The sequence below is a fragment of the Peromyscus maniculatus genome, chromosome 4 (genome assembly GCF_049852395.1).
Source record: "Peromyscus maniculatus bairdii isolate BWxNUB_F1_BW_parent chromosome 4, HU_Pman_BW_mat_3.1, whole genome shotgun sequence".
NCBI lineage: Eukaryota > Metazoa > Chordata > Mammalia > Rodentia > Cricetidae > Peromyscus > Peromyscus maniculatus.
This window is the reverse complement of record NC_134855.1, coordinates 97,071,270-97,098,957: the sequence shown is the minus strand read 5'-3', so window position 1 is coordinate 97,098,957 and position 27,688 is coordinate 97,071,270. Positions and strand designations below refer to the sequence as shown.

Sequence of the window (27,688 nt, the reverse complement as noted above, 5' to 3'; positions counted from 1 at the left end):
GACATTTTGTAGAGAATACATTCACTGTTAAAAACTGCTTGTTTTTTCCCATGTAATATGGAAACAGTCATAAATAGGATAGAAATGAATGTCTCTGGCTATGTTCCCATAAAACTTTATTCATGAAAGTTATTGACAGCTAGTTATACTACAACAAAACTGTGTTCAGCTATGGAATCAGCTGTTTGACTGTCGTCTTTAAAACTGTCATCTATACTACTACAAAAACTGAGCAATGTTTATATTATTAAGCTTTTAGTTTTTGATTACTTGAAAAGTCATAATTTTTTGTTACAACACCTAATCGTAGCAGGTTTATTGAGCAAGTGTTTAGATTCATTTATTCTTTCTGCCTCACGTACATGCATTCATTTGTTACTTCATTCCCCAAACCTTAATCTGTAGTCACATCGCATCATTTTATGACACTCATCTGTTTAATATTTTTCCTTTGTTTGAAGCTCTGGGCTCTGCTGCATTTCATTATGCCAACATTATTTGATTCACATGAAGAATTTAATGAATGGTTTTCCAAGGACATTGAAAGTCATGCTGAAAACAAATCTGCTATTGATGAGAGTAAGTACTGCTATGCATTTCTCTTTTTTGTGTGGAATTTTAAGATTCTGTGACCCAGGTTTCACACTATGGCCTAGACTGGCCTGGAATTCGCTATGAAGTTTGGCTTCAAACTTAGACATTTCCTGTTTCAGTTTCCCAAGTGCTGGGATTACAGGTGTGAGCCACCACATCCGGCTCTGAATTTTGTTTTCAGTCTATTAGTATAGCAACCATGTACTTAGGATTTCTTTATTTTTTTCTTTTAATTTTTACTTAGCATTGGGTGAGAGGGTGCATGCCACAGTGAGCTTGTGGAGGACAGAGGGCAACTGTGGAGTTGTTCTCTTCATTTTACCTTTGTATGGGTTCTGGAGAGCGAACTCAGGTCATCAGGCTTGCTTGCTTGGCAAGCATCTTCCTCTAATGAGCCATTTTATGAGCCCTAGGATTTGTGTCTGTTGCAGTTTTTTTTTTTTTTTGGTTTGGTTTACTTTGGTGCCTGTCCTGGATCTCGATCTGTAGACCAGGCTAGCCTAGAACTCACAGAGATCCGCCTGGCTCTGCCTCCCGAGTGCTGGGATTAAAGGCATATGACACCACCACCTGGCTCTGTTGCAGACATTTTTAACCTGGCTTGTCAAAATAGTCTTGTACTGTTTGCCTAATATTGAGAACATGCCAAGTTGCTTATGATGTAGACATAACTTCACATCTACTAATTGTAAGAATAATTAAGTAGGGTCTGGAGAGATGGCTCAGTGAGCACTGAGTTTTCCAGAGGATCTAGGTTCAATTTCCAATACCCACATGGCAGCTCCCAACATATGTAACTCCAGTCACTTGGGATATGACACCCTCTCCTGACCACATTAAGCACTGCATACGCACATGGTGCTCAAACTTGCATGCAGTAAAATAAATTCTTCAAGTGATTTGAAGAAGTTGTTAATTTTTTGACATTTCTTTACAGATAATTGTGGGCAAACACTGACCTAGTTTACTTCCTGTTGCAGTTTGGGGAGAAAGGGTTTTTTTGGGTTCCATGTCCCAATCTTAGACCATCATAGAAATTAGAACAGGAGCAGAAGCAGGGAGCTTGAAGCAGAGACCATGGAAGAAAACTTTCTGGCTTGCTTTCATGGGTTGTTCAGCCTGTTTTCTTGTACTACCCAGGACCACCTGCCCAGGGGTGGCACTGCCCACACTTGACTGGGTCCTCCTGAATCAATTAGGCAGAGACAGGTAGATTTCTGTGAGTTCAGGGTTAGCCTGGTCTATAGAATGAGTTCCAGGACAGCCAGGGTTACATAGTGAGACGCCATCCCAGAAAAAAACAAACAAACACACGCACCCATGGAAAGAAAATGCCCCACAGGCTTGTCCACGTCAAGTCTGATGGGAAAGAATTCCTCAGTTGAAGTTCTTTCTTCCCAGGTGTCTTCATTGTGTCAAATTGACAAAATACCTAGTACACACTGGGAGTCTTTTCTAGCTTTCTTTAGATCTTTGTGAAAACCTTTTTATTGATACAGTTTGCCAGATATGCTCTGAAAGGAGTTTCTATGTAAATAGAACCTAAACAAGATGCTTGTTCTTCTTCTTTGAAGTTTCATTCTTCCAGAAAATCATTGAGCCCAGTGGCATTTGGAGGGTTTGGAGGGAGGAACATGATGTTTACTCTGACTGTTTTCAATCAGTGTTCTGTGTATTATTTGTGGACTTCCTGTTTCAGATCAGCTCTCTCGATTACACATGATCTTGAAACCATTTATGCTGAGAAGAATCAAAAAAGATGTAGAAAATGAATTGTCTGACAAGGTAAGAAATAAAATCTTATTTTTAATGAGTTTCAACCTCAGGTGGTACCAACTTAGGGTTCTTGGCAGGAAATTTCTTTGGCATATATTTAGATGAAAGGTAATCAGTTTGATTGAGATATTTGAACTTGAATGGTCACAGGGGACCTAAGCAAGGCAAATACCATTATTTTCCTTTTGTTACCCACCTACCCGAATTTGGGTTTGTTTTGTTTATTTTTATATAGGGTCTTACACTGTAAGCTAGGCTGGCCTGGAACTGATGTAGAATAGGGTGATCTCAAACCCTGAACAATTCTGCCTTACCCTTTTGGCTGCCTGCTGAGATTATATGCATGAGCCCTCATGCCTAGCTGTACTTTTATTAATTGAGAGTTTGAACCATTACAAAAACAGAATAATGTCATGACTCCACTTATACTCATGGTACAGCATCAGCAGTGATTAATGACCATTCCTAACCTTTGGTGTATTCTAAAACAAGTCTTACAATTATTTTATTTCAAAATAGTTCATGGGGGCTGGAGAGATGGCTGAGTGGTTAAGAGCACTGGTTGCTCTTGCAGAGGACCCGGGTTCAATTCCCACCACCCACATGGCAGTTCACAATTGTCTGTAACTTCAGTTCTGGGGGATCCACATGTTCCCCCCCCCCCCCAGTATATACAAGGCAAAACACCAGTGCACATTAAATGAATAAATAAATCTTTTAGAAAAGTTTTATGTGGCCAGGCAGTGGTGGCGCATGCCTTTAATCCCAGCACTTGGGAGGCAGAGCCAGGCAGATCTCTGTGAGTTTGAGGCCAGCCTTGGCTATAGAGTGAGTTCCTGGAAAGGTTCCAGAGCTACACAGAGAAACCCTGTCTCAAAAACCCAAAAAAAGCAAAAAGAAATTTCATGTGTATCTCTCAGTGATTTTATTTGCCTTGGAGACAAAGTCTCCCTGTAGACCAGTCTGAGGCTAGCCCCAGAGCACAGAGGTTCTCTTTTATCTTCCTCCCAGGGACTGGGCCTAAATTGTATACCTCCATGCTCTGTAGATTTGTTTTTTGTTTTTTTTTTAAATCAGGTATTATTATCTTTGGGCAACTGAATGAATGATAATACTGTTAACCAATTTAGTAAGTCATAGAAGAGGTCTCTTTCCCCTTGTCCTACCACTCATATGCTTGTTGTAGACTGAGTAGTCCTTTCACAGTTGGTACTTGAAGATACGGACATGAGATACCTGGAAATGTAGTTTTGTAAATTCCTGTGAAGGATGATAGTTGGTGATGTAAGAAGTGGAAAAGAGGATTCAGACGGGATATCTAGTGTGTATGACAAGTGGGGCAAGGAAACATTGTTTTATTAAGTTTATACTGATTTTTTTTTTTTTTTTTTTTAAGATTGAGATTCTAATGTACTGCCAGTTGACCAGCCGACAGAAGCTTTTATATCAGGCTCTGAAGAATAAGATTTCCATTGAGGACTTACTGCAGTCTTCTATGGGCTCTACTCAGCAGGCACAGAACACCACCAGCAGCCTCATGAATCTTGTCATGCAGTTCAGGAAGGTAAGGCTCAGGTCATTTGCTCTGTGGGTTTTTTTAACCTACTTTGCGGAGGGGGCTCCAGGCTTGGATGGATGCCAGATAAACCTCTTGAGATGAAAAGGGAAGGTAAATATTCATGAAGTTTAATATTCAGCAATGATGTCTGCAAATGACAATGTTGTCCTGCCATTTCCCTTCATCTTAGGTGTGTAACCACCCAGAGTTATTTGAACGGCAAGAAACTTGGTCTCCATTTCATATTTCCCTAAAGCCATATGAAATTTCTAAGTTTATCTATCGTCATGGACAGATCAGGGTCTTCAACCATTCACGAGATAGGTGAGCAAATATTGATACCTGTTGATGCTGAGTGCTTTTATAATTTGGCTCAAGGGGCACCTTTATTATTTAGTAGTGTTAGGGATGGAACCCAAGCCCTTGTGCTTGTATCGTAGACGATGGCTAGAGTGCTGTATCCTTAGTGGATAGATGAATTTAGTGTTGACTGTGTGAGTTTCCTGTAAAGAGATGTGTAAACAAATAGTGAACAACTATTGAGTGCTCTTATGATGGGAGTTGGAGCACTATTAAGGCTTGCATTAGATGGCCTTAAATACCTTAGCCATTTCTAAATCAGGAATACGTATCTACGTACAAATGTGTATTTGCACCAAAGTCAACAGTAAATTGACTAGAAATGTCCTGGTATACTTGAGTTATGTTTAAGTGACTTAGAGTCACACTTAATGCCGAACTGAATTTATTGCTTTTTAATTAAATTTATTCTCTTGATAGAGTCTGCAGGAATAAATTTGGTAAAGTTGAATTAGTCATTAAACTAATACGCTAGAGACCATTTCATTCAGAAACTTGGTGTGTGGTCCACCTTATACCTCTAAGTTAGGATAATTTTGGATTTCAGACTTTTTATTGTACTCTTAAGTGGATGTCTGTATGCCAGCATTTGAAAGCTGTGGACTGTGAAAGTTCAAAGTTTTCGTTATAAAAATATTCATCAACATGACCTGATGAAAGAAATTGAAGGTCACTTAGCAGATTCGAGCAAGAGAAGTGGACCAGAGTTGTCCTTTTTGTTCAGGCTAGAATTGAGTCTGTGAGTGAGGAGAGAGTTACATTATTGTAACAGTTTTGTATTTTCTAGCATTTGTGCCATGATTTGCATAGTAATATGACAAGAAACTTAAGTGTAGAAATAGTCTTAAAAGATTTTCCTTAATTTGGAGCTTCTCGTTTAGTTAACTTCCCAGTGTTTGTACTCCCCTTCAGATTTGTTTCAATTACTTGCTCTACAGGTGGTTAAAGGTTCTTCTTTCTCCATTTGCACCAGACTATATCCAGCAGTCTCTCTTCCACAGAAAAGGTAGGAGTTTTGATCTTTGAAAGGAGTGTCGGGATTTACCAGGATGGTCTCTGTTTTGCTTGTGACTATGGTGTTTTGACTTTTATTTTCTGGTGTCTTGATAAATTGCTAAGTTAGTGGCTAGGGAGTGGCTTTGACTATGGAACATTAGCATTTGCCACACTAGTGTGAGGACTAACTCGAGTGCAGAACTCTAGATCCCAGGTAAGTGCTGGCTGGGTGTGGTAGCCCTCCTGCAATCCTAGCACATAGGTAGAAGACACAGGATCCCTAAAGTAGCTGGCTAGCTAAACTAGTCAAATCAAGGAACACCTTGTTCAGGCAGAAAACTTGCCTCAGAAGATAGAAAGGCACCAAGGAAGGTACCTTTGCACATGCAATTTGCCCACACTCATGTGAACTTGTATACACACATGCTTTTGTACCACTCATAAACGAAAGACAAAAAAAAAATTTTCAAGTTGTTTATCTTTATCTATAATTTCTGTAATTCTTATTTTATTTTATTGGTTTGTTGTTTTATTAGAGAAGACAGGGTTTCTCTATCTAACCCTGTCTGTAGAAGAGGCTGGCCTTTAACTCAGTGACCTGCCTGCCTCTGCCTCCCATGTGCTGGGATCAAAGGCATGAGTCACTGTGAAGACCTACTTTCTGTTATTTGTACATATAACAGGAAGCAGTACAAAATAGTCATAGTGACTTTCTCCGTTTTATACCTACCTGTCTCTTAGGAATTTCTCTTCTTTAAAGCCAAGTCCAGTGGCTCACCTCTGTAATCTCAGTACTCAGGAGACCGAAGCCATGAGTTTGAAGCCAGTCTGGCCTAGTATGAGAACTTTAAAAAAAAAAACAAGAATTGGGCTGGGCATGATAAAGTGCTTGTTTAACATGCACAGAGCTGTTGGTTCAATCCCTAGCACCTAATAAACCAGATCACACATTTGTAATCCCTTCATTCAGGAGAGAGAGTCAGGAAGATCAGAAGTTCAGAGTCATCCTGGAGTACATAACAAGTTTGAGTCTCCTCCCTCCGGCTGTATGAGAACTTATCTCAAAACAAAGAATTTCTTCCACTTGAAATTTGACATTAATGTTTTTACTGAGAATTCCTTTCTTCTTCCTTATCCTAAGCTGCTTGACCTTGAGCATTGTCCAAAATATTAAGGCGAAAGTTCAGAACCTTTCTCTTCTGTTCTGTCCTTTCCTTTTTCTTCAAATCATAGAAATTCACCAGAGGCCAAAGCCCCCAAAGGTGACTGCTGAGCCATCTCCACTCGGTCCCGTATGTGCTGTACTTGACAGGTACGGCTTCTGTCTGTGGCTGTAGTACACGAACATGACATCCTGGCTGGATCAGAACTAAACAAGTCAGCAGGTTGAGGATTGTCTCTTGGTTTGCTCGCGGGCTCAGCATTGTTCTTTGATTTTCCAGGTATTAATGAAGGAAGCTGCTTTTCTTTCCTTCGATTTATTGATGTCTCGCCAGCAGAAATGGCAAACCTCATGCTTCAGGGACTTTTGGCCAGGTGAGAAGTTTGCGTACTTTTGTTAGAAGAGCAGTTGGGAATAGGCAGGGACAAAAATGAAATACTTTGAAATTAAATATTTAATATTAGGCCATTTGAGCCTCTTTTTTTTTCATTATTGATAATTTCCTATGAGCTAGGGATGGTGGTGGTACATGCCTATAATCCCAGCACTTAGAAAGTTGAGGCAGAGGGATTGGGTGTTGGAAGCAGCGTGTGCTACATGAAACATTGTCCCACCCCCAAATAAAAAAGAATTATTAAAGTCTTTGTGTGTGTGTGTGTGTGTGTGTGTGTGTGTGTGTGTGTGTGTGCGCGCGCGCGTGCACATAGGTGCATATAGATATGCTTACTTTTACCTCAAGCCTTCTGGAAAATTTAGCTGTGTGTTTTTATTCTTTACAAAATGACTTTCATTGGTTTTTACTACATTGTTTTTAATATATAAGATATATATATGCGTGTGCCCCCACCACCACCACCCAGCATATATATGTATTTTTATATTTGTATCTCCTGGGTCTGGAGTTACAGACAGGTGTGAGCTGCCATGTGGGTGCTGGGAATTGAACCTGGGCCCTGTAGAAGAACAGCCAGTGCTCTTAATGCTGAGTCATCTCTCTAACCCCTATTATGTTGTTTTTAATGAAATAGATAATTCGTTAGGAATGACTGTCTTCCTGATAAGTTTTTATGGTAAAAGTTTTTGAAGTAGATATAAATGTTTCTGAATACTTTTTTTATTTGCTTTTTATTATAGCTGTATAGAGCATTTTACTTTAAAAACAAATCATGTAAAGGAATATATAGAACAAAAGTATGTAATGACTGTATCTGAAGGTCAGAAAGAATTGTTTCCTAAATGCTCAAGATTTGCAAATGATGTGTGATAATGAGATAGGTCCTTATTGTGAACTGCCAAACTTCCTAAGAGCACTGAGTGAGCATATCTCTGTGGTTTGTTTCAGGTGGTTAGCTCTTTTCCTGTCTCTGAAAGCCTCCTACAGGCTCCATCAGCTGCGCTCTTGGGGAGAGCCAGACAGGGAGAGCCATCAGAGATATCTGAGAAATAAGGATTTTCTTCTTGGAGTTGATTTTCCACTTTCCTTCCCTAACCTTTGCAGCTGCCCTTTGTTAAAGGTAAGGAGTTATCTGTGCTTAAATTGTCTACTTAGTAGCCTCACTTCTTTTTTCTTTGCATTAGTAAGAATAAATGGTGTTCTCAAGAACCCCAATGTTCACCCAGGCAGTGATGGTGCACACCTTTAATCCCAGCACTCTGGTGGCAGAGGCAGGCAGATCTCTCTGAGTTCAAGGCCAGCCTGGTCTACCGAGTGAGTTCTAGGACAGCCAAGACTACCCAGAGAAACCCTGTCTCAAACAACAAAAAGCAAACAAACAAGAACCTCAGTGTTCTGAGGGGATCTGTACCATGTATTGAGTTACACCTATATTGTATGTATATTTTTCCTGTGTAAATGTTTTGTTTATAACTTTGTTGTGATGGAGAGCGGCTTGGCTTGCTCTCTCTTAATTCTTCCTTTATCCTTTATGTGTATGGGCATTTTGCCTGCATGTACTCCTGTGCAGCTTGGGAGGCTAAGGCAAAGGTTTACAAGTTGAGAGCCAGCTTGAGTCTCTCTTCCTGGCCTGCTTATGTTCACTTGAGGCTTGCATGGTGCCAAGAGACTCTTTAGCAAAGCTTTGCGTTATTACTGTGTGCATATTGTGGTTCTGGCAGCCAGACTGCTCATGCTGCGGGGTGATATGGCAGTCAAGAGCATGAACACAGAACAAGAGACTAGCAAAAGCTATAACTTGTTAAAACCAAGTAACCACCATCCCATCAGTGAGGTCACTGTTTTCTTTAAATAAAATGGTGGCCAAAATAGACTAAAGAAATAATTTTGCTAGTTGTATCTCCACTGATCCTACCCTCCTACCCTGCTTCCCTTACATTGATTATAGACAGAGTAAAGTATTTGAGAAGTTGTCAGGATTTCTGTAAGGGAAAGGTTACATATTGAATATTGTAAACTAATGAGCTTTTTCTAAAAAAAAAAAAAAAAAAAAAAAACCTAGAATTAGATATAAATTATCTTGACTTACAGACTTCCAATAAAATACCTAATATATATGACATTATTTCTCATGTGGGAATTTCCACCCAAGAATAGAATTACTGCTAGATAGACATTTTCCAGAAAGGGACTGATGGGGGTTGAAGTGAGGAGTTGTTTTTCCATTCAAGGTATCTCTGTTCTGGAACTTGTTCTGTAGACCAGGCTGGCCTTGAACTCAGAGATCCTCCTGCCTCTGTCTCCCAAGTGCTGGGATTAAAGGTGTGTGCCTCCATGCCTGGCCCGATATTTTATTAAGATTCCTTATGATGAGTTTTGGCATCTCTTTCATTAAAAATTTTTTTAAATTTTAATATATTTGTATATTTTGCCTGCATTTACATTTGAATACCACATTTATGTAATACTGATGGAGGCCAGAAGAGGGCATCACACCCCCTGAGACTGAAGTTACAGACAGTTATGAGCCTCTGAATTGAACCCAGGTCCTCTGGAAGAGCAGAATAGCTGGAGCTTTAACTATTGAGCTTTCTCTCCAGCTCCTTGTATCCCTTTCTTAATAGTAACTACATTGTTGAAAGGAAGAAGTTGGAGAAAATGTTCATTCCCTTGTGTATTCTATGAATGTAATGAAAGATTTCTGCTGAGTTTTGCTCTTGGAGAATATTCAGAATGAGGATGGCTTAGAGAGAGAGATAGTGTTTGGTTACTGTTGTTTAGAAGTCAGTAAATTTTCAAATGCCAAGTTATCTGTTGATGTTATGTCAACTGCTTGTCCAGAGATGGTCTGAATGCCAGTGGGTATCCCAGCTACCAGTCCTGAACTACTCCTGAGATAAGCAGAGATCGTGGGCCTGTACCTGTCTAGTCTCCTCTCTAGCTCAGGAGGATAAGAGGACTTACTGTTCATGTCAGAAAGTACACTTTTGAGAGATCAAGAAAACAACAAACAATACAAAACAACCTAGAGCTTCTGTTTTTTTTGAGACAGGATTTCTCTATGTAGCTTTGGAGCCTATCCTGGAACTCACTCTGTAGACCAGGCACAGAGATCCGCCTGCCTCTGCCTTGGAGTTTTGGGATTGAAGGCGTGCCACTACGCCCGGCCCTAGAGCTTCATTTTTAACCCTTGTCTGTACATTAGTATTAAGCTTCAGGGGTAGTGTACCTAGCTAGTCAGCATTTATTAGTACAGGCTGACAGCCAAATAATTTTCATATTAATCATTCAGGTGATAATAAATAAAAATGTAAAAGACAAGAGAACTTTATTGCAGAGACAAGCCAGCTAAAGAATACAGATGCTATTAAAAGATTAGAGGTTCTTTGGTAGGGGTTACAAGGACCTTAGCACCTACAGAAAAGGCAAAACATGTCAGCTACATGGACCTAGGCTTGTCAAAGCTCCGTGGGCCTACCATTGTACTAAAGTGATTAGAAACCACTGAAGGAACAGATGGGTGTGGTGTGTCCACCTGCAATCCCAGCTTTTGGGAGGCTCAGTCAAGAGGACTACAGATGGAGGCCACCTAGAACATGAGTGAGAATGCTGGGTGCACACAGGCCAACCCCTGCAAAAATAAGAATACAATAATTTTTCTCTGTAATGGAATCTGGGACCTTATTTGTAGTAGGCAAGCACTCTGTCTACCTCTGAGCTACATCTTCAGTCCCTAATACTATAATTGAAGAATTTACATTATTTTGAAATAATAATGTTGCTCAGGTTAGCTTAGACCTCATAATGTAGCCAAGAATGTAGACCTTGAACATCTAATCTTCCTCTAAACCCAGCCCTTATTCAGTGCTTCATGTTAAATTTAAGTCCTCATGCAGGCTAGGATAAGCATTACACCTACTTAGCAATATCCCCAACCCAATTGTTAGTGCTTTGATTTTTTTATTATTTTCTATTTCTAGAAAACTTTTTTTTCAATTAATTTATTTCTGTGTGTATGGGTATTTTGCCTGCACGTTTGTCTGTGAACCAAGTGTGTACATGGTACCTGAGGAGACCAGAAGAGAGTGTTGGATTGCCTAGAGTTGGAGTTAAAGATGCTGTGAGCCATCCTGACTGTCCTAGAAATTGCTGTGTAGATCAGGCTGGTCTCAAACTCACAGAGATCTACCGACCTCTGCCTCCCGAGTGCTGGGATTGGTTAAAGGCGTGCCCTAACACTGTCCAATCTCAGTTAACATTTCTTATTAGTTGTCCAATGGAGGCTAAAGAGAGACTTTCCTGTTCATGAACCCTTGTATTCCCGTCTCTGTGTAAATAAGAAAAATAATCAGAATGGTGGTGCATGTCTGTGATCTTCTTAGCACTTGAGAAGGAATGACAGGAGCATTGCCACAACTTGGAGACCAGCCTCATCTACGAGTGAGTTGTGTAGGCCAGATATGGTTGCATAGTGCAATTCTCTCCAAAGAAGCACTGTTTGCAGGGGGGGTGGTGCACACCTTTGATCCAGCACTCAGGAGGCAGAGGCAGGCAGAGCTCCCGTGAATTGAAGGCCAGCCTGGTCCATCAAAGGCTACGTAGTATGACACTGTCTCAAGAAGAACCAACTTTGTTAGAACTACATGACACTATTAGCACCTGATACTACATTGTCTTAAGGGAAATTTTACAAAAAACTAGTCTTAATCATTGTGATTTGAGTTTGCATTCATAGTCATAACAAACCAGATAGCTACCTAGCACACATAGTATTTCTCTTCTGGAAGTGAAATTAGAAATGACACTTGATTTTGTATACTAATAAAACCACATTTTTAAGTTAACATGAGCCTCAACTATATATTACACATTTGGTTCTGATTAAAGGTAATTTAGAATTAATAGTATTGGCCATAAAAAATGTTGATTGAGTTGGATATTCAGTGTGTGACACTTTTTCTGTTCCGCTTCGTTAACCCCTTGTTTTTGTTTTAAGTCTCTTGTTTTCAGCAGCCACTGTAAAGCAGTGAGTGGCTACTCAGATCAGGTCGTCCATCAGCGGAGATCAGCTACCTCCTCCCTTCGTTGCTGCCTGCTCACTGAGCTGCCATCGTTTTTGTGTGTGGCCAGTCCACGAGTAAGTCTCCCAGGAGGGAAAATCAGAAACACTTAATATTGTTAAGAAAGAGAAAAAGAACCAGTACTCGGGGTAGTTTCTAAGCTTCAGAACATACCAATTCTAGTTTGTAAAAGGAAAGGAGCTGGGCATGGTTATTCACTTGTGATCCCAAGACATGGGAGGCTCTAGAGTTCAAGGCAAGACTGAATTATACTGAGACCTATTTCAAAAGAAAATTTAAGAGCAGGAGAACATCCATGATCCTGTCTTTGCCAAGATAGTACTTTCCCTTGAAATGTAGAGATTTTTAGAATTAACTTGTATGTTGGTGGTTGCTACTTTTGATTAAGTCAGAAGCTATAAACTGTAATGTGCAAGCCATCTGTCAGGAAGATCAGTACCCAGACAGCAGGGCCAGGAGAAAAGCCATTGTCACCTGCTTTGATGTTTTGTTGAGGTTGTCGTAGGCTGGTGACTGAGTTAGGGTAGTGGCTTCATTAGTAAGAGTTCATCTGGCCTTATCTCAGTATGGTCACTCCAGAATCAGGCAGTTCCCAGTCTCCTGTGCTCTCAGTTCCTCAGCAGCCTTGCCTGGATTGTGTTTCTCAGGTGTACTCCATCTGAACAGTGACTGCTGTGTCTTACTTGACATTCAGTAGTCAAACTTTTTTCCCGGGGGAGTGAGGGGGGGTGATAGTGTTGGTATTTCTGTTGTGGTTTCAGCTTTGAGCATGCGCTCTTCCATTACCCTGTTTATTCAAGCAGTATTCCCGGGATTGCTGACAAACAGCCCTGAGGGCCTTCCTTTGGTTCTCTGTCTCCCTCTTCCACTTCCTTTCTTCTCTTCATTGATCATAGAAAGGTCAGACAAAAATTCTCCCTATTCCATGAAGAAGTATGTCAAGGGAGAAAGGCAGACCCACCTAAGTGTTTAGACAAAAGGATACATTTCTTCTGTTTTCCCAGATGGCTGTTTTCTGTTGCTCCTGGGACAACAGAGTTAGCTAAGGAGCTTTTCCCTTTTCTGTTTTTATCTTGTTCCCTCACTCATCCCAAATCTTCTGTTTTCACAGTTCTATCCCAAAAAGAAACTTTTAGGTCTTCCTTGGAAACGTTTGTCTGCCATTATTTTTATCAGTTTGCATATTTTATTAAATGAGAATTGATAAAAGAGAATCTGATCAAGGGTCTAAAGAAAGATGAATAGAAGTACTGAGTCCCATGGGCTGCTCCCTGCCTAGATATCTATCTATTGGTTCTGTGCTGTGTGAGCCTAATTCCCATGCCACTTCAACCCTGTTTGCTGTGTATTTATGGAAAAAGTATTTGGAATCTGTATGTATCCTGTTGCTCCAGAGCATTCTTAGAACCATAGCTGTTGAGGGAAATGTATTTTTTTGTACAAAGTTTCTAAAGCCGAGTACTGTGTAGAAAACAGCCTTCAGGCTTCACTGTTGCATGGTTGGTTTCCTTCTCTTTTAACCTGATCTCTGTACCAGGTTCCTAAGAGAGGAGACTTAGGTTTCTGGGAGAGGAATGCCAAAACTATTCCTAGTGTGTCATAGAACCAATAAAAGCTACTAAATCATTATGTATGTAAAAATTGTCTTTATGCACATAAGAAATATTTGTTATCTCTCAAGACTCCCTAAATCTCTATAACCAACTGTGCTCAAAAATGTCTTCCCAAAATTAGAAATTTAAACAAACAAAAATATGAGAAACAGTCCTGGGCTGAAGCATGGTGGCTTATATCTCTACCATTCTAACATTTGGTTGGCTAAGGCAAGAGAGTTGTTAAGTTTGAGTCCAGCCTTGTCTCACAAGGGAAGGAAGAGAAAAAAGCAAAGAAAACACAGTGTTTTTACAGGGGCTAGGCAGAAGTCTGAACTGCCACGTCTGATGGTGCTCTTCCTCTAAAGAATGATAAATGTTGCTTGAAGAAGCTGTAATCATTGTACATGTGTGGTGGTTGTCAGGGAGCAGTAGAAAACTCACCCCCCTCTTTCCCTATGCAGTCTCTCCTCATATTTGTAGAGTTTTCTCATGTAGCATGTGCTGGACCTGAAAACAGGAGTAATTACACCATGATTTTGAGGACATGGGGATTCTAACCATGTCTGACTATTTTATGTGCGCCTAACTAGGCTTCACCTTTCATCTCGGTCCTGGGGATGATTAAAGTGATTATTTCATGAGATGTCTTTCGTTCTACTAACCTTAAACATTTGGTGAGGAGAGAGAAATTGATTTCCTTGGAGCCTTGACTGGCCAACCACTTCTAGCAGTCATTTTCCTGGTGTGTGTTCTAAGGTAACCATCACTAAGGAAGGAACTGTTTATCAATAGCTGAGAAGTAGTTCTATAGGGTTAGTAGAGTAAGGAAGACCCTGGGCATTCATCTTACCAAAACCCAGAAATATTTGGAGTAGTCACGCTCCCAGAGTCAGAGCAGGAACATACATGTCAGGAAGGACGCCCTAAATGCTTGACGAAGCAGCTCCTCCAACTACAGTAATTTAGGAGGTTAATGAAGCAAAGCATGGGGTTAGCATGTGGGAGTTGCAAGGGGTACAACCTTTTGACATTGTGATATGATGCTGTCATGGACAGAAGAGTTGGGTTTTATTTGTAGCTATCCGTGAACACCTGGCCTGCAAGCACAGGTTGGATATGCCTGGACTAGACGCAGGATTCATTTCCATTTGTGGGGAGGGAAGAATGGTACGTCATGCCTCATTGCTACTATTTCTGCACCATCAAGGTTTGCAGAATGAGCACAAGCTATCTAGGATGAAGCTAATTTAGAAGTAGGATTATTCTAAGAAGAAATGGACTTTTTTGTTCCTTTGGACCTCCAAAATATACTGCTCACATACTTAGACTATGATATTTTATAATTCCACATATATCTTGAACCAGGGCTCGTCAACCAAAGCTTATTTAAAAAAAAAAAAAAATTGTGTCTTGGGTTCAATTCCCTGTACCACAAGGAGATTCACAACTGATCATTCTAGTTCCAAGGGATCTGACACCCTTTTTACTCCATGGGTATCAGGAACACACATAGTGCATATGCATACATGTTAAGAAAACATACTTTTTACATACTTTTTTAAAAAAGAAAGAAAGAAAGAATTGTGCCTTGTATTCAGCACTGGACTTGGAAGGATGGGATGTTGGCAACATTGTAAGTTTATAACTGAAGATGTTTTGCTTTTTAAACTGTTAGGAGCACCTCTGTACAAGTCCTTAGCAGGAGAACACTTGCCTATGTCACTGATCTTCCATTGTCCTTCATTCTGAGCATCTAGTTTCAGAATTTCCATCTTGAGATTATGACCCCAAAAGCCTTGATTCCAGTTTGAGTTCTGTTTTGTACTAGAAAATAAGGGGAAGTTAGAGAGGGTTTTCTTTAATTGTAGAATATCCATTATTAGTCTCCACTGTCCAGTGTGGTGGTTCAGCCTGTAATCCCAGAACTCAGGAAGCTGCTAAGCCAGTAGGATCATGAGTTCCAGGATAGCTAGACTACATGAGAGACCTTCCAAAAAAAAAACAAAAGCGTCTAAGGATGTAGCTAAGTGGAAGAGCACTTACATGAGCAAGTTCCTAGGTTCAGTCCTCATGCAGCGATGGTGATGCAGTCAGGAGAGGAATTGAGTGTTTACCCATTCAGGAACACATGCTGTTTGCGCATATGTAGAGCCCTCCCCTAAGGTCACAGCCACTGCTTTAATCATTTTTATAGCAGGACAGCTGTTAGAGAGTTTGAGATGATGTGACTCACATCCTACATGGGAAATGTCTGCTCTGGCCCAAAGTCTGCGGGATTGCAGAGTAGATAAACTATTTCAGAGAGAGATACAGTTTTTGTAAACCTGCTTTTCTTTCTATCTTTATAAGTATCCATGGGAAAATGAGGTGAGCGAGAAGGAAAGCAACAACATCCAAGATGCTCTGGAAGAAACAAAAGCAGTAGGACTTGTCTGCAGGAACTGGTTTAGCCCTGCGTGGGTTTGGAGCTCCTGGCCGGCCCTCTGCTGTGGCCTTTGGTAGTTTTGCAGCTGAACTGTAGATGGCACTGCTCTCTGATGAATTTAGTTCCCTCCGGCTGCCAGCTAGTGCTGTCTCTCTTCTGGCTGTTGATAAGAAATGAGACTGTTTACCTGCGCGTGGTGCCCTGGCTCCTAGCAGAAGCACCTGCAACCCCATGTTCAGCTAGCATCATTGTCCAGGCTTGTTTGTTAACCTAGGTCAAAATAGTTTCCCCTCCTAGATTCACACCTGTCATCTGCTTCCATCACAGCTCTAAAGGTTGATTCCTGTGAAAATAGAGTCGTTAATAGCAAAGCAATTTCTAAGTACTCATCTGCCATGAAATTGTAGAACAGCCCAACTAGGTACAACAACTTCTTCGTTCTGATCTCTCTCACACCTTGGCTCTTTATGCACTCTTGGCTGTTTACACCCATTTTCTCCCCATCTCTTTGTCTGAGTAATTTACTGCTTTTGGTGAATGGGCTTTTAGCGTTTTCATCATCTTGGACTTGGTGGAGTACCAGAGCCTTTACTTTTTTTTTTCTATTTATTTATTTATTTATTTATTTATTTATTTATTTATTTATTTATTTATTTATTTATTTATTTATGTCTGCATGTGTCCTTGCAGGCCAGAAGAGGGGACCAGATCTCATTACAAGTGGTTGTGAGCCACCATGTGGTTGCTGGGAATTGAACTCAGGTCCTCTGGAAGAGCAGTCAGTGCTTTTAACCACTGAGCCATCTCTCCAGCCCCCAAGCCTTTACTTTTTAAAAAGAGGTTACATTCAACAGTCTTCTTATCAGATGACTTCACAGAGAACTATAAAAGGATGAACCTATGTTTCTAAGTTGGCAGAGAGCCCTTTCTCTATTGGGAAGGCCACATTTTAGTTTTATCAGGTTGTACTATGATGACATAAGAGTTCTGTGCAGTCTCTGCCTTAGCCAGGAAATGAATACACTGCTTGCTGGTGATTGCTTCTCTCTATCCTGTGTCCCATATTCCTTCTCCAGCATGGCTTGAAAGAAGTCTTCCCGTCTTCTCCATTAGGGTTGTCCATGAGAAGTCTTGATAAACAAAGAAATTTTGCCATGAAAGCATTAAAGATAGCTTCAGGCATAGCCAGGTGGTGGTGGCACACACTTTTAATCCCAGCACTTGGGAGGCAGAGGCAGGAGGATCCCTGTGAATTCGAGGCCAGCATGGTCTAAAGAGTTCCAGGACATCCAGAGCTACATAGTAAGACCCTGTCTCAAAAAACAAAGATCGCTTCATGTGTGTCAGAGCAATACTGTAGTCCTTGAATGATGTCTGTCCATCTCCAGATCCCTTTCTGGTATCACCGTCATGTGTGACCAGTAGTTCTTTGTCAAGAACATCTGGTAATGAGTGTGAGTAGTAAATGGATCGAGAGTAGACTCCTGTCACACTAGCATCCTGGTCTATCCACATGCTCCAGTTTCTTTTTGTATTTTGTGGTTATAGGTTCGTGTTTAATATTAGAGATTACCATTTTACCAAGAGCTCTCTGACTCAGTCATTGGCATCATCTTATTTTGTTAGATGAGGAAATTTAAAGCCAGTAGCCTGAGATTATCATAGTGCTCTGATTTCAGAGTTCTGGGCCTAGGGATAAAGCTCAGTTGTTGATTGAGTGGTTGCTTAGCATTCACAAGCCTGAAATTTGCCTATACTCCCACACTGGGTTGTTCAGTTGTTCAGGGTCATCCTTGGCTTCCTGAAAATGTGGAGGCCATCCTGGGCTACATGAGATCCTGTCTCAGAAGCAAAAAAAAAAAAAGTTGGAGTTCCCTCAAGGCTTGATGTGTGTGGGAAATGCAGACGCAGTGATTTACCCCCTGTGACTTTGGCCCTGCAGGTCACCGCAGTGCCGTTGGATTCCTACTGTAATGACCGAAGTGCAGAGTATGAGAGAAGGGTTCTGAAGGAAGGAGGGAGTCTTGCTGCCAAGCAGTGTTTGCTGAATGGGGCTCCCGAGCTGGCTACCGATTGGCTAAACCGCAGGTCGCAGTTCTTCCCAGAGCCAGCTGGAGGGCTGTGGAGCATCAGGCCCCAGAACGGCTGGTCTTTCATCAGAATTCCAGGTAAGTCCTCTGCTCCCTTGGAGCGTGTTCCCAGCTTTGGTAAGAGGAGAGGAGGGAGAAAGCCCGTGTGAGAATTTCCAGTGTTTGGTGCTGAGAGTTTGTGAGGTTTCTGTCTCTCCTCCCCCTGTAAGTTATAGGTCAAGATAGAAGTGACCTGTGTCTTGAGTGGAAAGCTGGGAAGAGGAATGTTTATTTCTAGATTTGCTCTTGAGTTCGCCCCTTTTTTAAAAAGGCGGGGGCTGGGGTGCTCACTGGTAGAGTGCTTGTCTAGCATACAGAAGGCCTGGGTTCCACCCACCTCAGAGTCCGTCCCCCCCCCAAAAAAAAAAGAAAAACCACACACACACAAAGTTTAGCAAAGGCTCAGGTCGAGTGGGTGCAGTTGTCTTGTGCTGCTGCCAGTGGGATGAATGAGGATGTCGTCACTCCAGAGAGCCTAGTTTAAGTAGCACAAACAGTGTCCTACACAGGCCTAGAGATCTAAATGATAATAGGAGGAAAAACAGTATGTTTTGTGCCAAAACACTAGCAGATTCCCAGACCCCCTGGGGTCAAGGTCCAGGGTTGAGAGGAAACTAGGTTTTCATCTTTGCTTCAGTGAGACTGCACTTGAGGAAGTGGAACACAGAAGGGCCACAGACTGATTCACTTTCCACCTGCTGTAGAGTGTAGCTTCGAGCTACAGTGTTAGCTTGATTGTCCAGATTCTTCGATGTCTTGATTGTGTTCTTACTGAAATTTAGTGGAAGCTACTGGGACTGTGCTCTCAAGGGGAGCATCTGCTGTTAGTGACAGCTGGACTTCTACGGGGAGGCCTGCTTCTCTGTTTCTTGTCTGCAGGCTTTGTATCATCCTGTTGATAGCCTTTTAGAGTGCTTTGACTATGTCTGTTTGGGTATGTGAAATCTTTATTGCATATGGCCTCAGAAGGACTGAGGATGCATGAAAGTAGTAGGTAAAAGTGTTTGAGTCCAAGCATAAAGCAGGACAGGATGGATACCACAAACATGCAGGTAGGAAAGAAGCATGGGTACCAAAAGAAGCAAGATGTACCATATTTCTTCTTCCTTCATTCTAGCTTATTAGTTCCCAGTATAGGAGTAGAAGGCATATTGCTGGCGCTGTGGGAATCTCTTGTGGCTTTTCCTGTTCTTTGAAAGAAAAATGGACCTTGTTTAAATAGCAGGAAGTGTCTGAGTTCTTTTCGCATCGATAAAAAGCACCAGCCTCACTGGCTGTTTACTGTGAGAACCGACAAGCTCCTCACTGACCCCATTGTGCTCTGTGGACTAGCTGGGGCGGGGTAGGGCTGGGGGGGTATCACTTGAACCTGTCTGTATTTTATCTCCTCCTTCTATATACTTTTACATTTTTTGTTTCCCTGGGAAAGGTGGAGTCTTTTGCGTTGTTTGGAAGACTGACCAAAATTTTCTGACTTCCATATCTTGGTTGCTTCTGCAAGTTTCAGCCTTTCAGAGGGCTTCTTTCCTTGGAGAAGAGAGATATTTGTGTCTTTTTGTCTTGTCACTAACAGAGTCCTAGGCTGTGGAAAGCAAGAACCAGTGTTTAAATGTAAATACCAGAGGATTGCTAGAAAGATTATGAGAGAGGATAGATAGGTCTGGTTGTTTCAGGATCCTTTGAGGTCCTAGTTTAAAGAATGGGCTGGGACTGGAGTTGACTGGGCAGAATCTGCTTGATTTCTTGGGAGTTACGCTTTTCCTGGCTCTGTGCCCCACTTAGCCATAGGTGGTGCTTTTGTACCACAGATCTTGGTAGCTCTTAAAAACTGAATGATGTGGCCAGGCGGTGGTGGCACAAGCCTTTAATCCCAGCACTGGGAGGCAAGGTAGGTGGATCTCTGAGTTCAAGGCCAGCCTGGTCTACAAAGTGAGTTCCAAGACAGGCTCCGAAAGCTACACAGAGAAACCCTGTCTCAAAAAAACAAAACAAAAAACAAACAAAAAATTTGAATGATGTATACCAGGCCCCAAAGATACCAGGGTGGACAGCCAAAAGAAGCCTGTTTTCTGCATATCTCATTAAGGACAAATGCTAGACACTGATTTGATCTGTCTAGCATACTCACTGGAGAACTCAGAAATATTTTTGTTTGCTTAAGTGTTTTATCCCCGTGGTTCAAGTCTGTTTCTTTGGAGTCTTTGCTTTCAGAATAGTCCAAACAGGTCCATTTGGTCTAAGGATGTAGCTCACTGGTATAACACTTACCTTGCATCTAGGAGCCCTGTGTGTGACCCCAGCACCACAAAACAAACAGACACAACCCAGATCTAGTCCCTTGCCTCCACCTCCCCCAACTAGTGACAAGCTAGCAATGCTTGCTGTGTGCGTGTGTGCGTGCATCTTTCTTTACCTCTGCACTTTTCTCACCCTAGCATCAGTTCGTTCTAGTTCTCATACTAAGAAACTCTGGGAAGCAAGGAAGTGTGAAGACTATTTAATCATGGTTTTCAAGTCAGTAAGGGGCTAAAGGTAGCTCCCAACTTAAGAGACTTCACTGCTCCTACAGACGACCCACGTTTAGTTCCCAGCACCCATGTAGTGCCTTAAAAAGTCCAAATCACCAAATTCAGGATTTCTGATGCTCTCCTCTATCCTCACTGGGTGCCGGGCACATACATGGTGTACATATATACATATAGGTAAATATTCTTAGGGTTACTAGTGCTGTGAGGAAACACCATGACCAAAGCAACTTGGGAGGACAGGGTTTATTGGGTTATGATTCCACATTGCTGTTCATCAGTGGAAGAAGTCAGAACAGCAACTGAAGCTGGAGGCAGGAGCTGATGCAGAGGCCATGGAGGGGCGCTGCTTACTGTCTTGCTTACTGGCTCATGGCCTGCTCAGCCTGCTTTTTTAGAGAACTCAGGACCACCAGCCCAGGGATGTCACCACCCCCAATGGGCTGGCCATCACTGATAATGAGAATGCCTTACAGCCAGATCTTATGGAGGCATTTTCTCAACTGAGGTGCTCTGCTTTCCATAACTCTGGCTTGGGTCAAGCTGACATAAAACTAGCCAGCACACATACACATAAAATAAACAAATCTATTATTACAAAGTCAGAAGGTGCTTCTCAGAGTCTAGACACCGTACAGATTTGTGTGTACTTTGCTGCTGATTTGTTCTGAAGGGAGAGGAGACATAAGCAGGCTATGAAAGCATGAAGAGCTTAGCTTGCCCATTCCCATTCAGTGACTGAAAATCGTGTGGCTTTAAAAATGAGGGGAAAATGACTAGTTCTGTGGGAAATAGTAAAAGCTATCAAAACCAAGAGACTCCTGACATTCAGTAAAGAAGGAATTATGAGGAGAAGGGAACTTCTGGAATTGTTCAGGAATCATTGCTGCCTGATCAGACTTGGAATTTCCACTGGCCTCCTTGTGTGGTGCCAGGGAGAAAGCTCAGCACTCACTCCAGCTGCACTGCAGTCATCTGTGCTGGTAAGGAGACAGCAGAGAGAAGAGCATGGCAGTAATCTAGACAGGAGCAAACCAAGAGACTGAACCAAGGTGTGGAGCACAGAAGAGGGGAGGGGAGGGGAGGGGAGGGGAGGGGAGCCCAGTGCGTCCTGGCAGCATTCCGAAGGTGGGAAAAGGGTGCAGTGCATAGGAGTAAACATCCAGGACCCATAGCTTTGTAGCAAAAACAGAGCAGCTGGTGATTTGTTATGGTGCTGTCAGCACATCCGTTCTCGTTCGGTGTAGACAATAATTGTGTACTTGGCAAATAGTGGCAAGAATGACAGTTGAGAATTCTTGGACTACTGTCAGTACTTGGCCTTGCAGTTCTGAAGAAAGCATGGTTCAACCCCGGAAACTAAGTTTGACTTCATAGTTTTTTCTTTTACTTTTGGGGGGTTTGCCAGTGTAAAATTTTCTATATTGTTTCTCCTTTTTGGTGTGTGTGTTCCCCAGCCACTTCCATATATATTGTTATGTAGCCCCTCAAGCCTCTTTTCTTTCCCTCTTAACGTAACAATTGTTCAGGGCATGTTTATGAACGGTCTGCAAACAGGAAACTCTCCTTCCTGGAATATGATGTGAGTGAATGGTACTGAATGGATAAGATGAAAACTTGGGAGTTAAGTGTTCTTAAGAGATCTCGAGCTGAAATGTGGGAAGAGGAAAGAGAAAACACAAGTTCATGGGTGAAAGTTTTATTTCACAGAAGCTTAAAATCTGTTCTTTCTGAAAAACTGGGAGTAGGGCTCATTGAAAGAGCACATGCTAAGCACGTGGCCCTGGAATTGATAGCAGTTATTGGAGGGTGTCAAGGGTAGACACATTTACTTACATTTCTTGGTGTTTACATTATCTCCAGACAGCTGCCCTTGTCTCTGTCTGTTCTCATGCTTTTAGGGCATAACTTCTGTCTTAGCTACTGTTCTATTGCTGTGAAGAGATACCACGCTGAATACAACTTATAAAAGAAAGCATTTAAATGGGGGCTTTTAGAAGGTGAGTCCATGATCCGCCCGCCTGGCAGGGCGCCATGGCAGCAGGCAGACAAAGTGCTGGAGCAGTGGTTGAGCGTACATCTTTCCTACAAGTTGGAATCAGTGGCCTTGGGAAACCTCAAAGCCACCCCCAGTGACACTTCCTCTAACAAGGCCACCCCTGCAATCCACTAATTGGGGACCAAGCATTCATAAGAGTCTCATTCAACCCAGCATACACAGAATTAGAAGCAACAAGTTTCTTGAAATAAGTAAACAGAAGGATTAGAGTCTTGAGGGTACTTATAGCACATGACATACTTGTCACTAGTAGATAACGTTGTATCCTTGGTGTCCCCTCAGTAAGAATGTGAACCAAACACTAATCAGCACTGTCAGCTGAGAGGCTGTCTCCAGCTCTTTCAGGATATGCCTTCACAATCACTCCTGGAGTCAGGATTTAACAGAGCTTTCCATTCTACCTCATGAATATAAGCATCCTGATTACAGAAATTTCGGTAGCATACAGCTTTGCAGTGGGTGATTTGTTGCTTCAATTAAATAGTTTCCTCCCCTACCCCTTTTTTTCTCCCCAGGCAAGGAGAGCCTCATCACAGACAGTGGAAAGCTGTATGCCCTTGATGTCCTGTTGACTCGACTCAAGTCTCAAGGACATAGGGTCCTTATCTACTCTCAGATGACCAGGATGATAGACCTACTGGAGGTAGGAGAAGGAACCTTGGGGACCTAGGAGTCCTTGACATTTAATTTGGATAGGAATCTGATGTCCCTATAGTATCAGCCATAATTACTGGGAACACCCAAAGTAGTCTTTGTGGTTTTCTAGTCTGTAGAAGGAGCAGAGTGCCCCATCCCCCAGTCATCAGAGGACGTCTGTTCCCTTAGCCAATGAAATACAATACTCTTCTTTTACAAGAGAAGAAATGCCACAATTTTAAAGCAGATCCTAGCCTGGGAAGTCTCTGAATTCCATATAGAAGTCAAGATTGGAGATTCAGTTTTTTGCTTATGTTTTTATTTTTTTATGCTAAAAACCCGGGAAACAGCTATTCAAGCAGATTAAATTTTATGGTTTTCATCTTGACTATATGTTGCAGACATTGGAATGAGCTCTGAGAATTAGGATATTTAAAATCTCCTGAGGTAATGTTAATGTACAGCCATGGTTCACCATTGGATTAGCCATCAAAGACAACTGGTTACATGGTTAGGGCCTCTCTGTTTTCTTTTCTGAAGGATGGCTTATTTGTGCAAGAGGAGGTCGTAGACAGAAAGAAAAGAACAAGAACAAATAATCGCAAACCACCAGAGTTAAGTCCCTTACAGGAAAGTTGGGAGAGGCTGAGGTATCTGGTGATTAGAACTATATAAAGAGCTCATATTTTTTGCTGGGTTTAATATACAAAAAGCTCTGTATGCTAGCATGCTACTTGAAGGATAGTATTAAGTAGAGATTACTGTGATGGTCCCTGTTTGAGAACAAGGAGATCAGGACCGTGAAGATACTGAAGGGATGGGATAGCGGAAGGGAAGGTGAGATGACTCAGCACAAGGGCACTTGCCTCCAAGCCTGGTGACCTGTCTGTGTTCAGTTCCCAGAACCCACATGGTTGAGAGCTGAATTCCCACAGATTGTCCTCTGACCTCCAGATGTTTATCTATGCATGCGCGCGCGCGCACACACACACACACACACACACACACACACACACAAATAATAAAACAGTATTTTAAAAAGGAGTGGGGATGTTTTAGGTTCTTTGGACACCAAAGTTGACTTGGTAGATTTTGCAGGGTGTTTATCCATTTTGTGGGCAAGCTCCTTTTAATAATTTGGTAACTTATTTTAGCAAGAGATGTAATAAGCAACATCTGGAGTCAATTTTATTTCTGTAAGTCTTAGATTTCATACAGTGCTTAGATTTTGAGTACTTTTAACATGACAAACTTTCTGATTTGTTTCATGACATCACCTATTTATAAATGATGGGAAAGTCCTAACAAGTTTGAGCATAAGAGAGGCGATTAAGCCACTGTTGCAAATGTTTTCTTTTGATTAGTTGCTGTTCACCCCAGTTTCCCACATACAGCTCAGAAAGTAGAACCTAGGGCTTTCTGTATGCTAGGTATATGATAGCCTCAGCCATGTTTGGTGGTGTAAATCTTGAATACAGTCAGGTTCTAATAGCAGCAGTTCAGCTAAAAGAACTCTGCTCAGAGCAAGTGACGACAGTAGCCAAAGTAGTCTAAGTACCAGTCGTACAGTGAGGGGCGCTCTTTTGGTTCTTGTGTGCTTGCCTCATCCTAAAGAGTTGGGGAAAGTACAGGGGAAGTAGTGATTGTCAGCTGTTAAGAATTACAAAGAGGCCTGGCGGTGGTGGCCCATGCCTTTAATTCCAGCACTTGGGAGGCAGAGCCAGGAGAATCTCTGTGAGTTCAAGGCCAGCCTGGTCTACAGAGTGAGATCCAGGTCAGGCTCCAAAACTATACAGAGAAACCCTGTCTCAAAAAACCAAAACAAAAGAATTACAAAGAGAAGTGCTGGAGAGATGGCTCAGCTGAGGAGCACTGGCAGCTCTTCTAGAGGACCCACATGGCAGCACCCACATGGCAGCTTACAACTGTCCCTGACTCCAGCCCCAGAGAACCCAGTACTCTCTCTGGCCTATTCTGGCACCCCACAAATGTAATTTACAGACATATGTGCAGGCAAAACCCCCATGCGCATAGAAAAAGTCATTTTTAATTACTGAAAGAGCAGTACACAATGGGCTTAGTAAAGATGGCAAAAATCTTTCTTTTTCTGGGCTATTTCAGAATTATATAGAGTCTCAAAAGTTGATTCATATTCAGAGAAGTTCCAAGGATCATGAGAGAATAAGTAAGCTGTAAGCTAGCTGTGACAGATGAAGATGAGTGTGGGTGGGTTATGTCTGATATGGCCCTGAGTTTTAGGTGGCTTAGTGGGTGGTATTTATGAACAAGACAGCTGAGAACTTTAAAATGCAGGTGCCTCTCTGTGGAGAATTATAAATTAAGAAAAAGCAGATTCACAACCTGAGTTTCACGGCTGAGCCATGTTCTTCGTTCCAAGCTGTTGGTTCTCACAGAGCTGAGCTGAGCTGCTGAGGAGCAAGTGGCAGTGCCCATAAGTGTTGACTGTTCTGGCTGATGGTTTACTGAAATGTAAACGTGTCATGGATCTCAGGGGAATGCAGCATTAGGTCTGTATTCCTGTATTTGTCAGAATATTTCCAGTCACTTTCATAATGGACTCCTTCATGAAACCTGAGTCCCTTTGTCTAAAGATGGGCATTTATAGAAAGAGTATGCTTCTTCAGTATACCTGACTTCTCTAACACAATACTTCCTGTCTGGTTTCTTCAGGCTCAGAAAGTCAGTTTTTATTTTTGGGATACCACACCACCATTGTCATCTTACAGTTGTACAGAGGGGGAAAGAAAAGTTCCCACTTAATGTGGGAGTTAAAGATACTTGAGGCCACTGAGATTCGATGCCTGGCTGGGGAGCATGACCTCTCGCTCACCTAGTGGTCCCTTTCCTCCCTATTACTCCCGTCTTTTGCCTTGGCCCTGCTGTTTGTTTCTGTGTTTCTTGAATTCAGCAAATTAGAAGGCAATATGAGGCCGTTAGTGGGGGCGGCACTAGTTCTGGGCTCCTGCCTTGGCTGGTTTCTAAAGCAAGTGACAGCTGGGCATGGTGGTGTACACCTTTAATTGCAGCACTCGGGAGGCAGAGGCAGGAGGAATCTGAGTTTAAGGATAACCTGGTCTGCATAGAATTCCTGGTCAGCCAGGGTGAGACACTGAGACCCCATCTCAGTTAAACACATAAATAGTGATTGATAGCCTTTTTTTCTTTTGATAAAAATCTCACTTCAATTTAAATGTGTAAGTGCCTGATCTTCCAAATGTAATTCTGTACTCAGAAATGTTTTAGCTCAGTACATGGCATTCAAATAAATATTTCTGAGTGAGGAAATTAAAGAAAAGGGGAAATTTGCTTACAGAACTAGGAATTTTATCATTTGCACGGCAGAAGTAGAAGATAGTAGAGATGAGTAGGTGTTGCATTCTGGTGGACTTGCTACCGTGGCGTCACCTATAGTGTCTTCCCTGTTGAGGGACTGTGGAATCAGACGTAGCCCTGAGCAGCTGGGATGAGCTTGTACAGCTGTGGGTCACACAAGCTCGTCTGCTGCCACCTTTTTTGTGGGGAAGGAGGCCCATCTCTGTGATATTTTTATAGTTAAAGAGAGCTGTTAATTTATTACAGACAGCTTTCATTATATCTGGGTTTCATCTTTGGAGATTCACTCCTGTTGCATAAGTAACTGAGTCTGAATTTAAAAGAAATACATCGATCGATCTCCTGTGCAGTATGAAAGTCCTTGTAACAAGTCAGTCAACTCATGATTGTATGGCATGATTAATAAGTACTGAAATCCAGACAGATCTTAACCTGAACTCATATTTTAAAATATTAGGATATAGAATTAAATCCAGATAATCCATAGCTAAATGTGACACCTGAGACCACTGGGTTGTGTAACTTGTCCAGGCAATCCTGAAGTACAGCTCCTCACTGGAGAAGGATTCATCCTAAACAGACACTGTCGTGTCATCTGAGCACTGGCTTCTTTACAGCTCCAGATGACCTTTGGGAACCGTGATTTCGGCTATATTAGGAAGCTAGCGTGTTCTTAACTGTCCCCGCAGAATGAAAAGCAAATTTGAGTCACTGTCAACTGAATTTTCATAAGGTCTTAAGAATGGTAGGGAAAATGTTTTAGCTTACAGCCACACTACTTAAAATCAGCAGAGACAGGAAAATCTCTGGGGCTTGCTAGCTGCCAGCCTAGCTCCAGTTTCAGTAAGAGACCCTGTCAAGGGAATAACGTAGATCGTGATAGGGCAGGACACCTGATGTACTCTGTTGCCCACTGCATACAGATGAGTATATCCACACACACATGTGCATTGGAAACACATGTTAAAAAAAGAAATAAAATCTATAAATAAATATATTTATTTTCATGACACTTGTGAGCAAGGCATTATGCTAAACAGCAAT

The 27,688-nt window shown here is 41.9% G+C and overlaps 1 protein-coding gene across 4 annotated transcripts in view; it reads left to right on the top strand.

Moving 5' to 3' along the window:
- Window positions 1-27,688, top strand: part of Ino80 (INO80 complex ATPase subunit) — a 112,836-nt gene that overhangs the window by 40,046 nt on the left and 45,102 nt on the right. For all 4 annotated transcript variants that reach the window (XM_042275971.2, XM_042275969.2, XM_076570371.1 and 1 more), the window contains exons 18-27: window positions 462-579; window positions 2,294-2,379; window positions 3,767-3,934; window positions 4,119-4,252; window positions 5,227-5,294; window positions 6,727-6,820; window positions 7,789-7,960; window positions 11,837-11,977; window positions 17,884-18,109; window positions 23,170-23,297. In XM_042275971.2, the coding sequence (XP_042131905.2) occupies window positions 462-579; window positions 2,294-2,379; window positions 3,767-3,934; window positions 4,119-4,252; window positions 5,227-5,294; window positions 6,727-6,820; window positions 7,789-7,960; window positions 11,837-11,977; window positions 17,884-18,109; window positions 23,170-23,297 (1,335 nt within the window). The remainder of the gene's footprint in view (window positions 1-461; window positions 580-2,293; window positions 2,380-3,766; window positions 3,935-4,118; window positions 4,253-5,226; window positions 5,295-6,726; window positions 6,821-7,788; window positions 7,961-11,836; window positions 11,978-17,883; window positions 18,110-23,169; window positions 23,298-27,688) is intronic.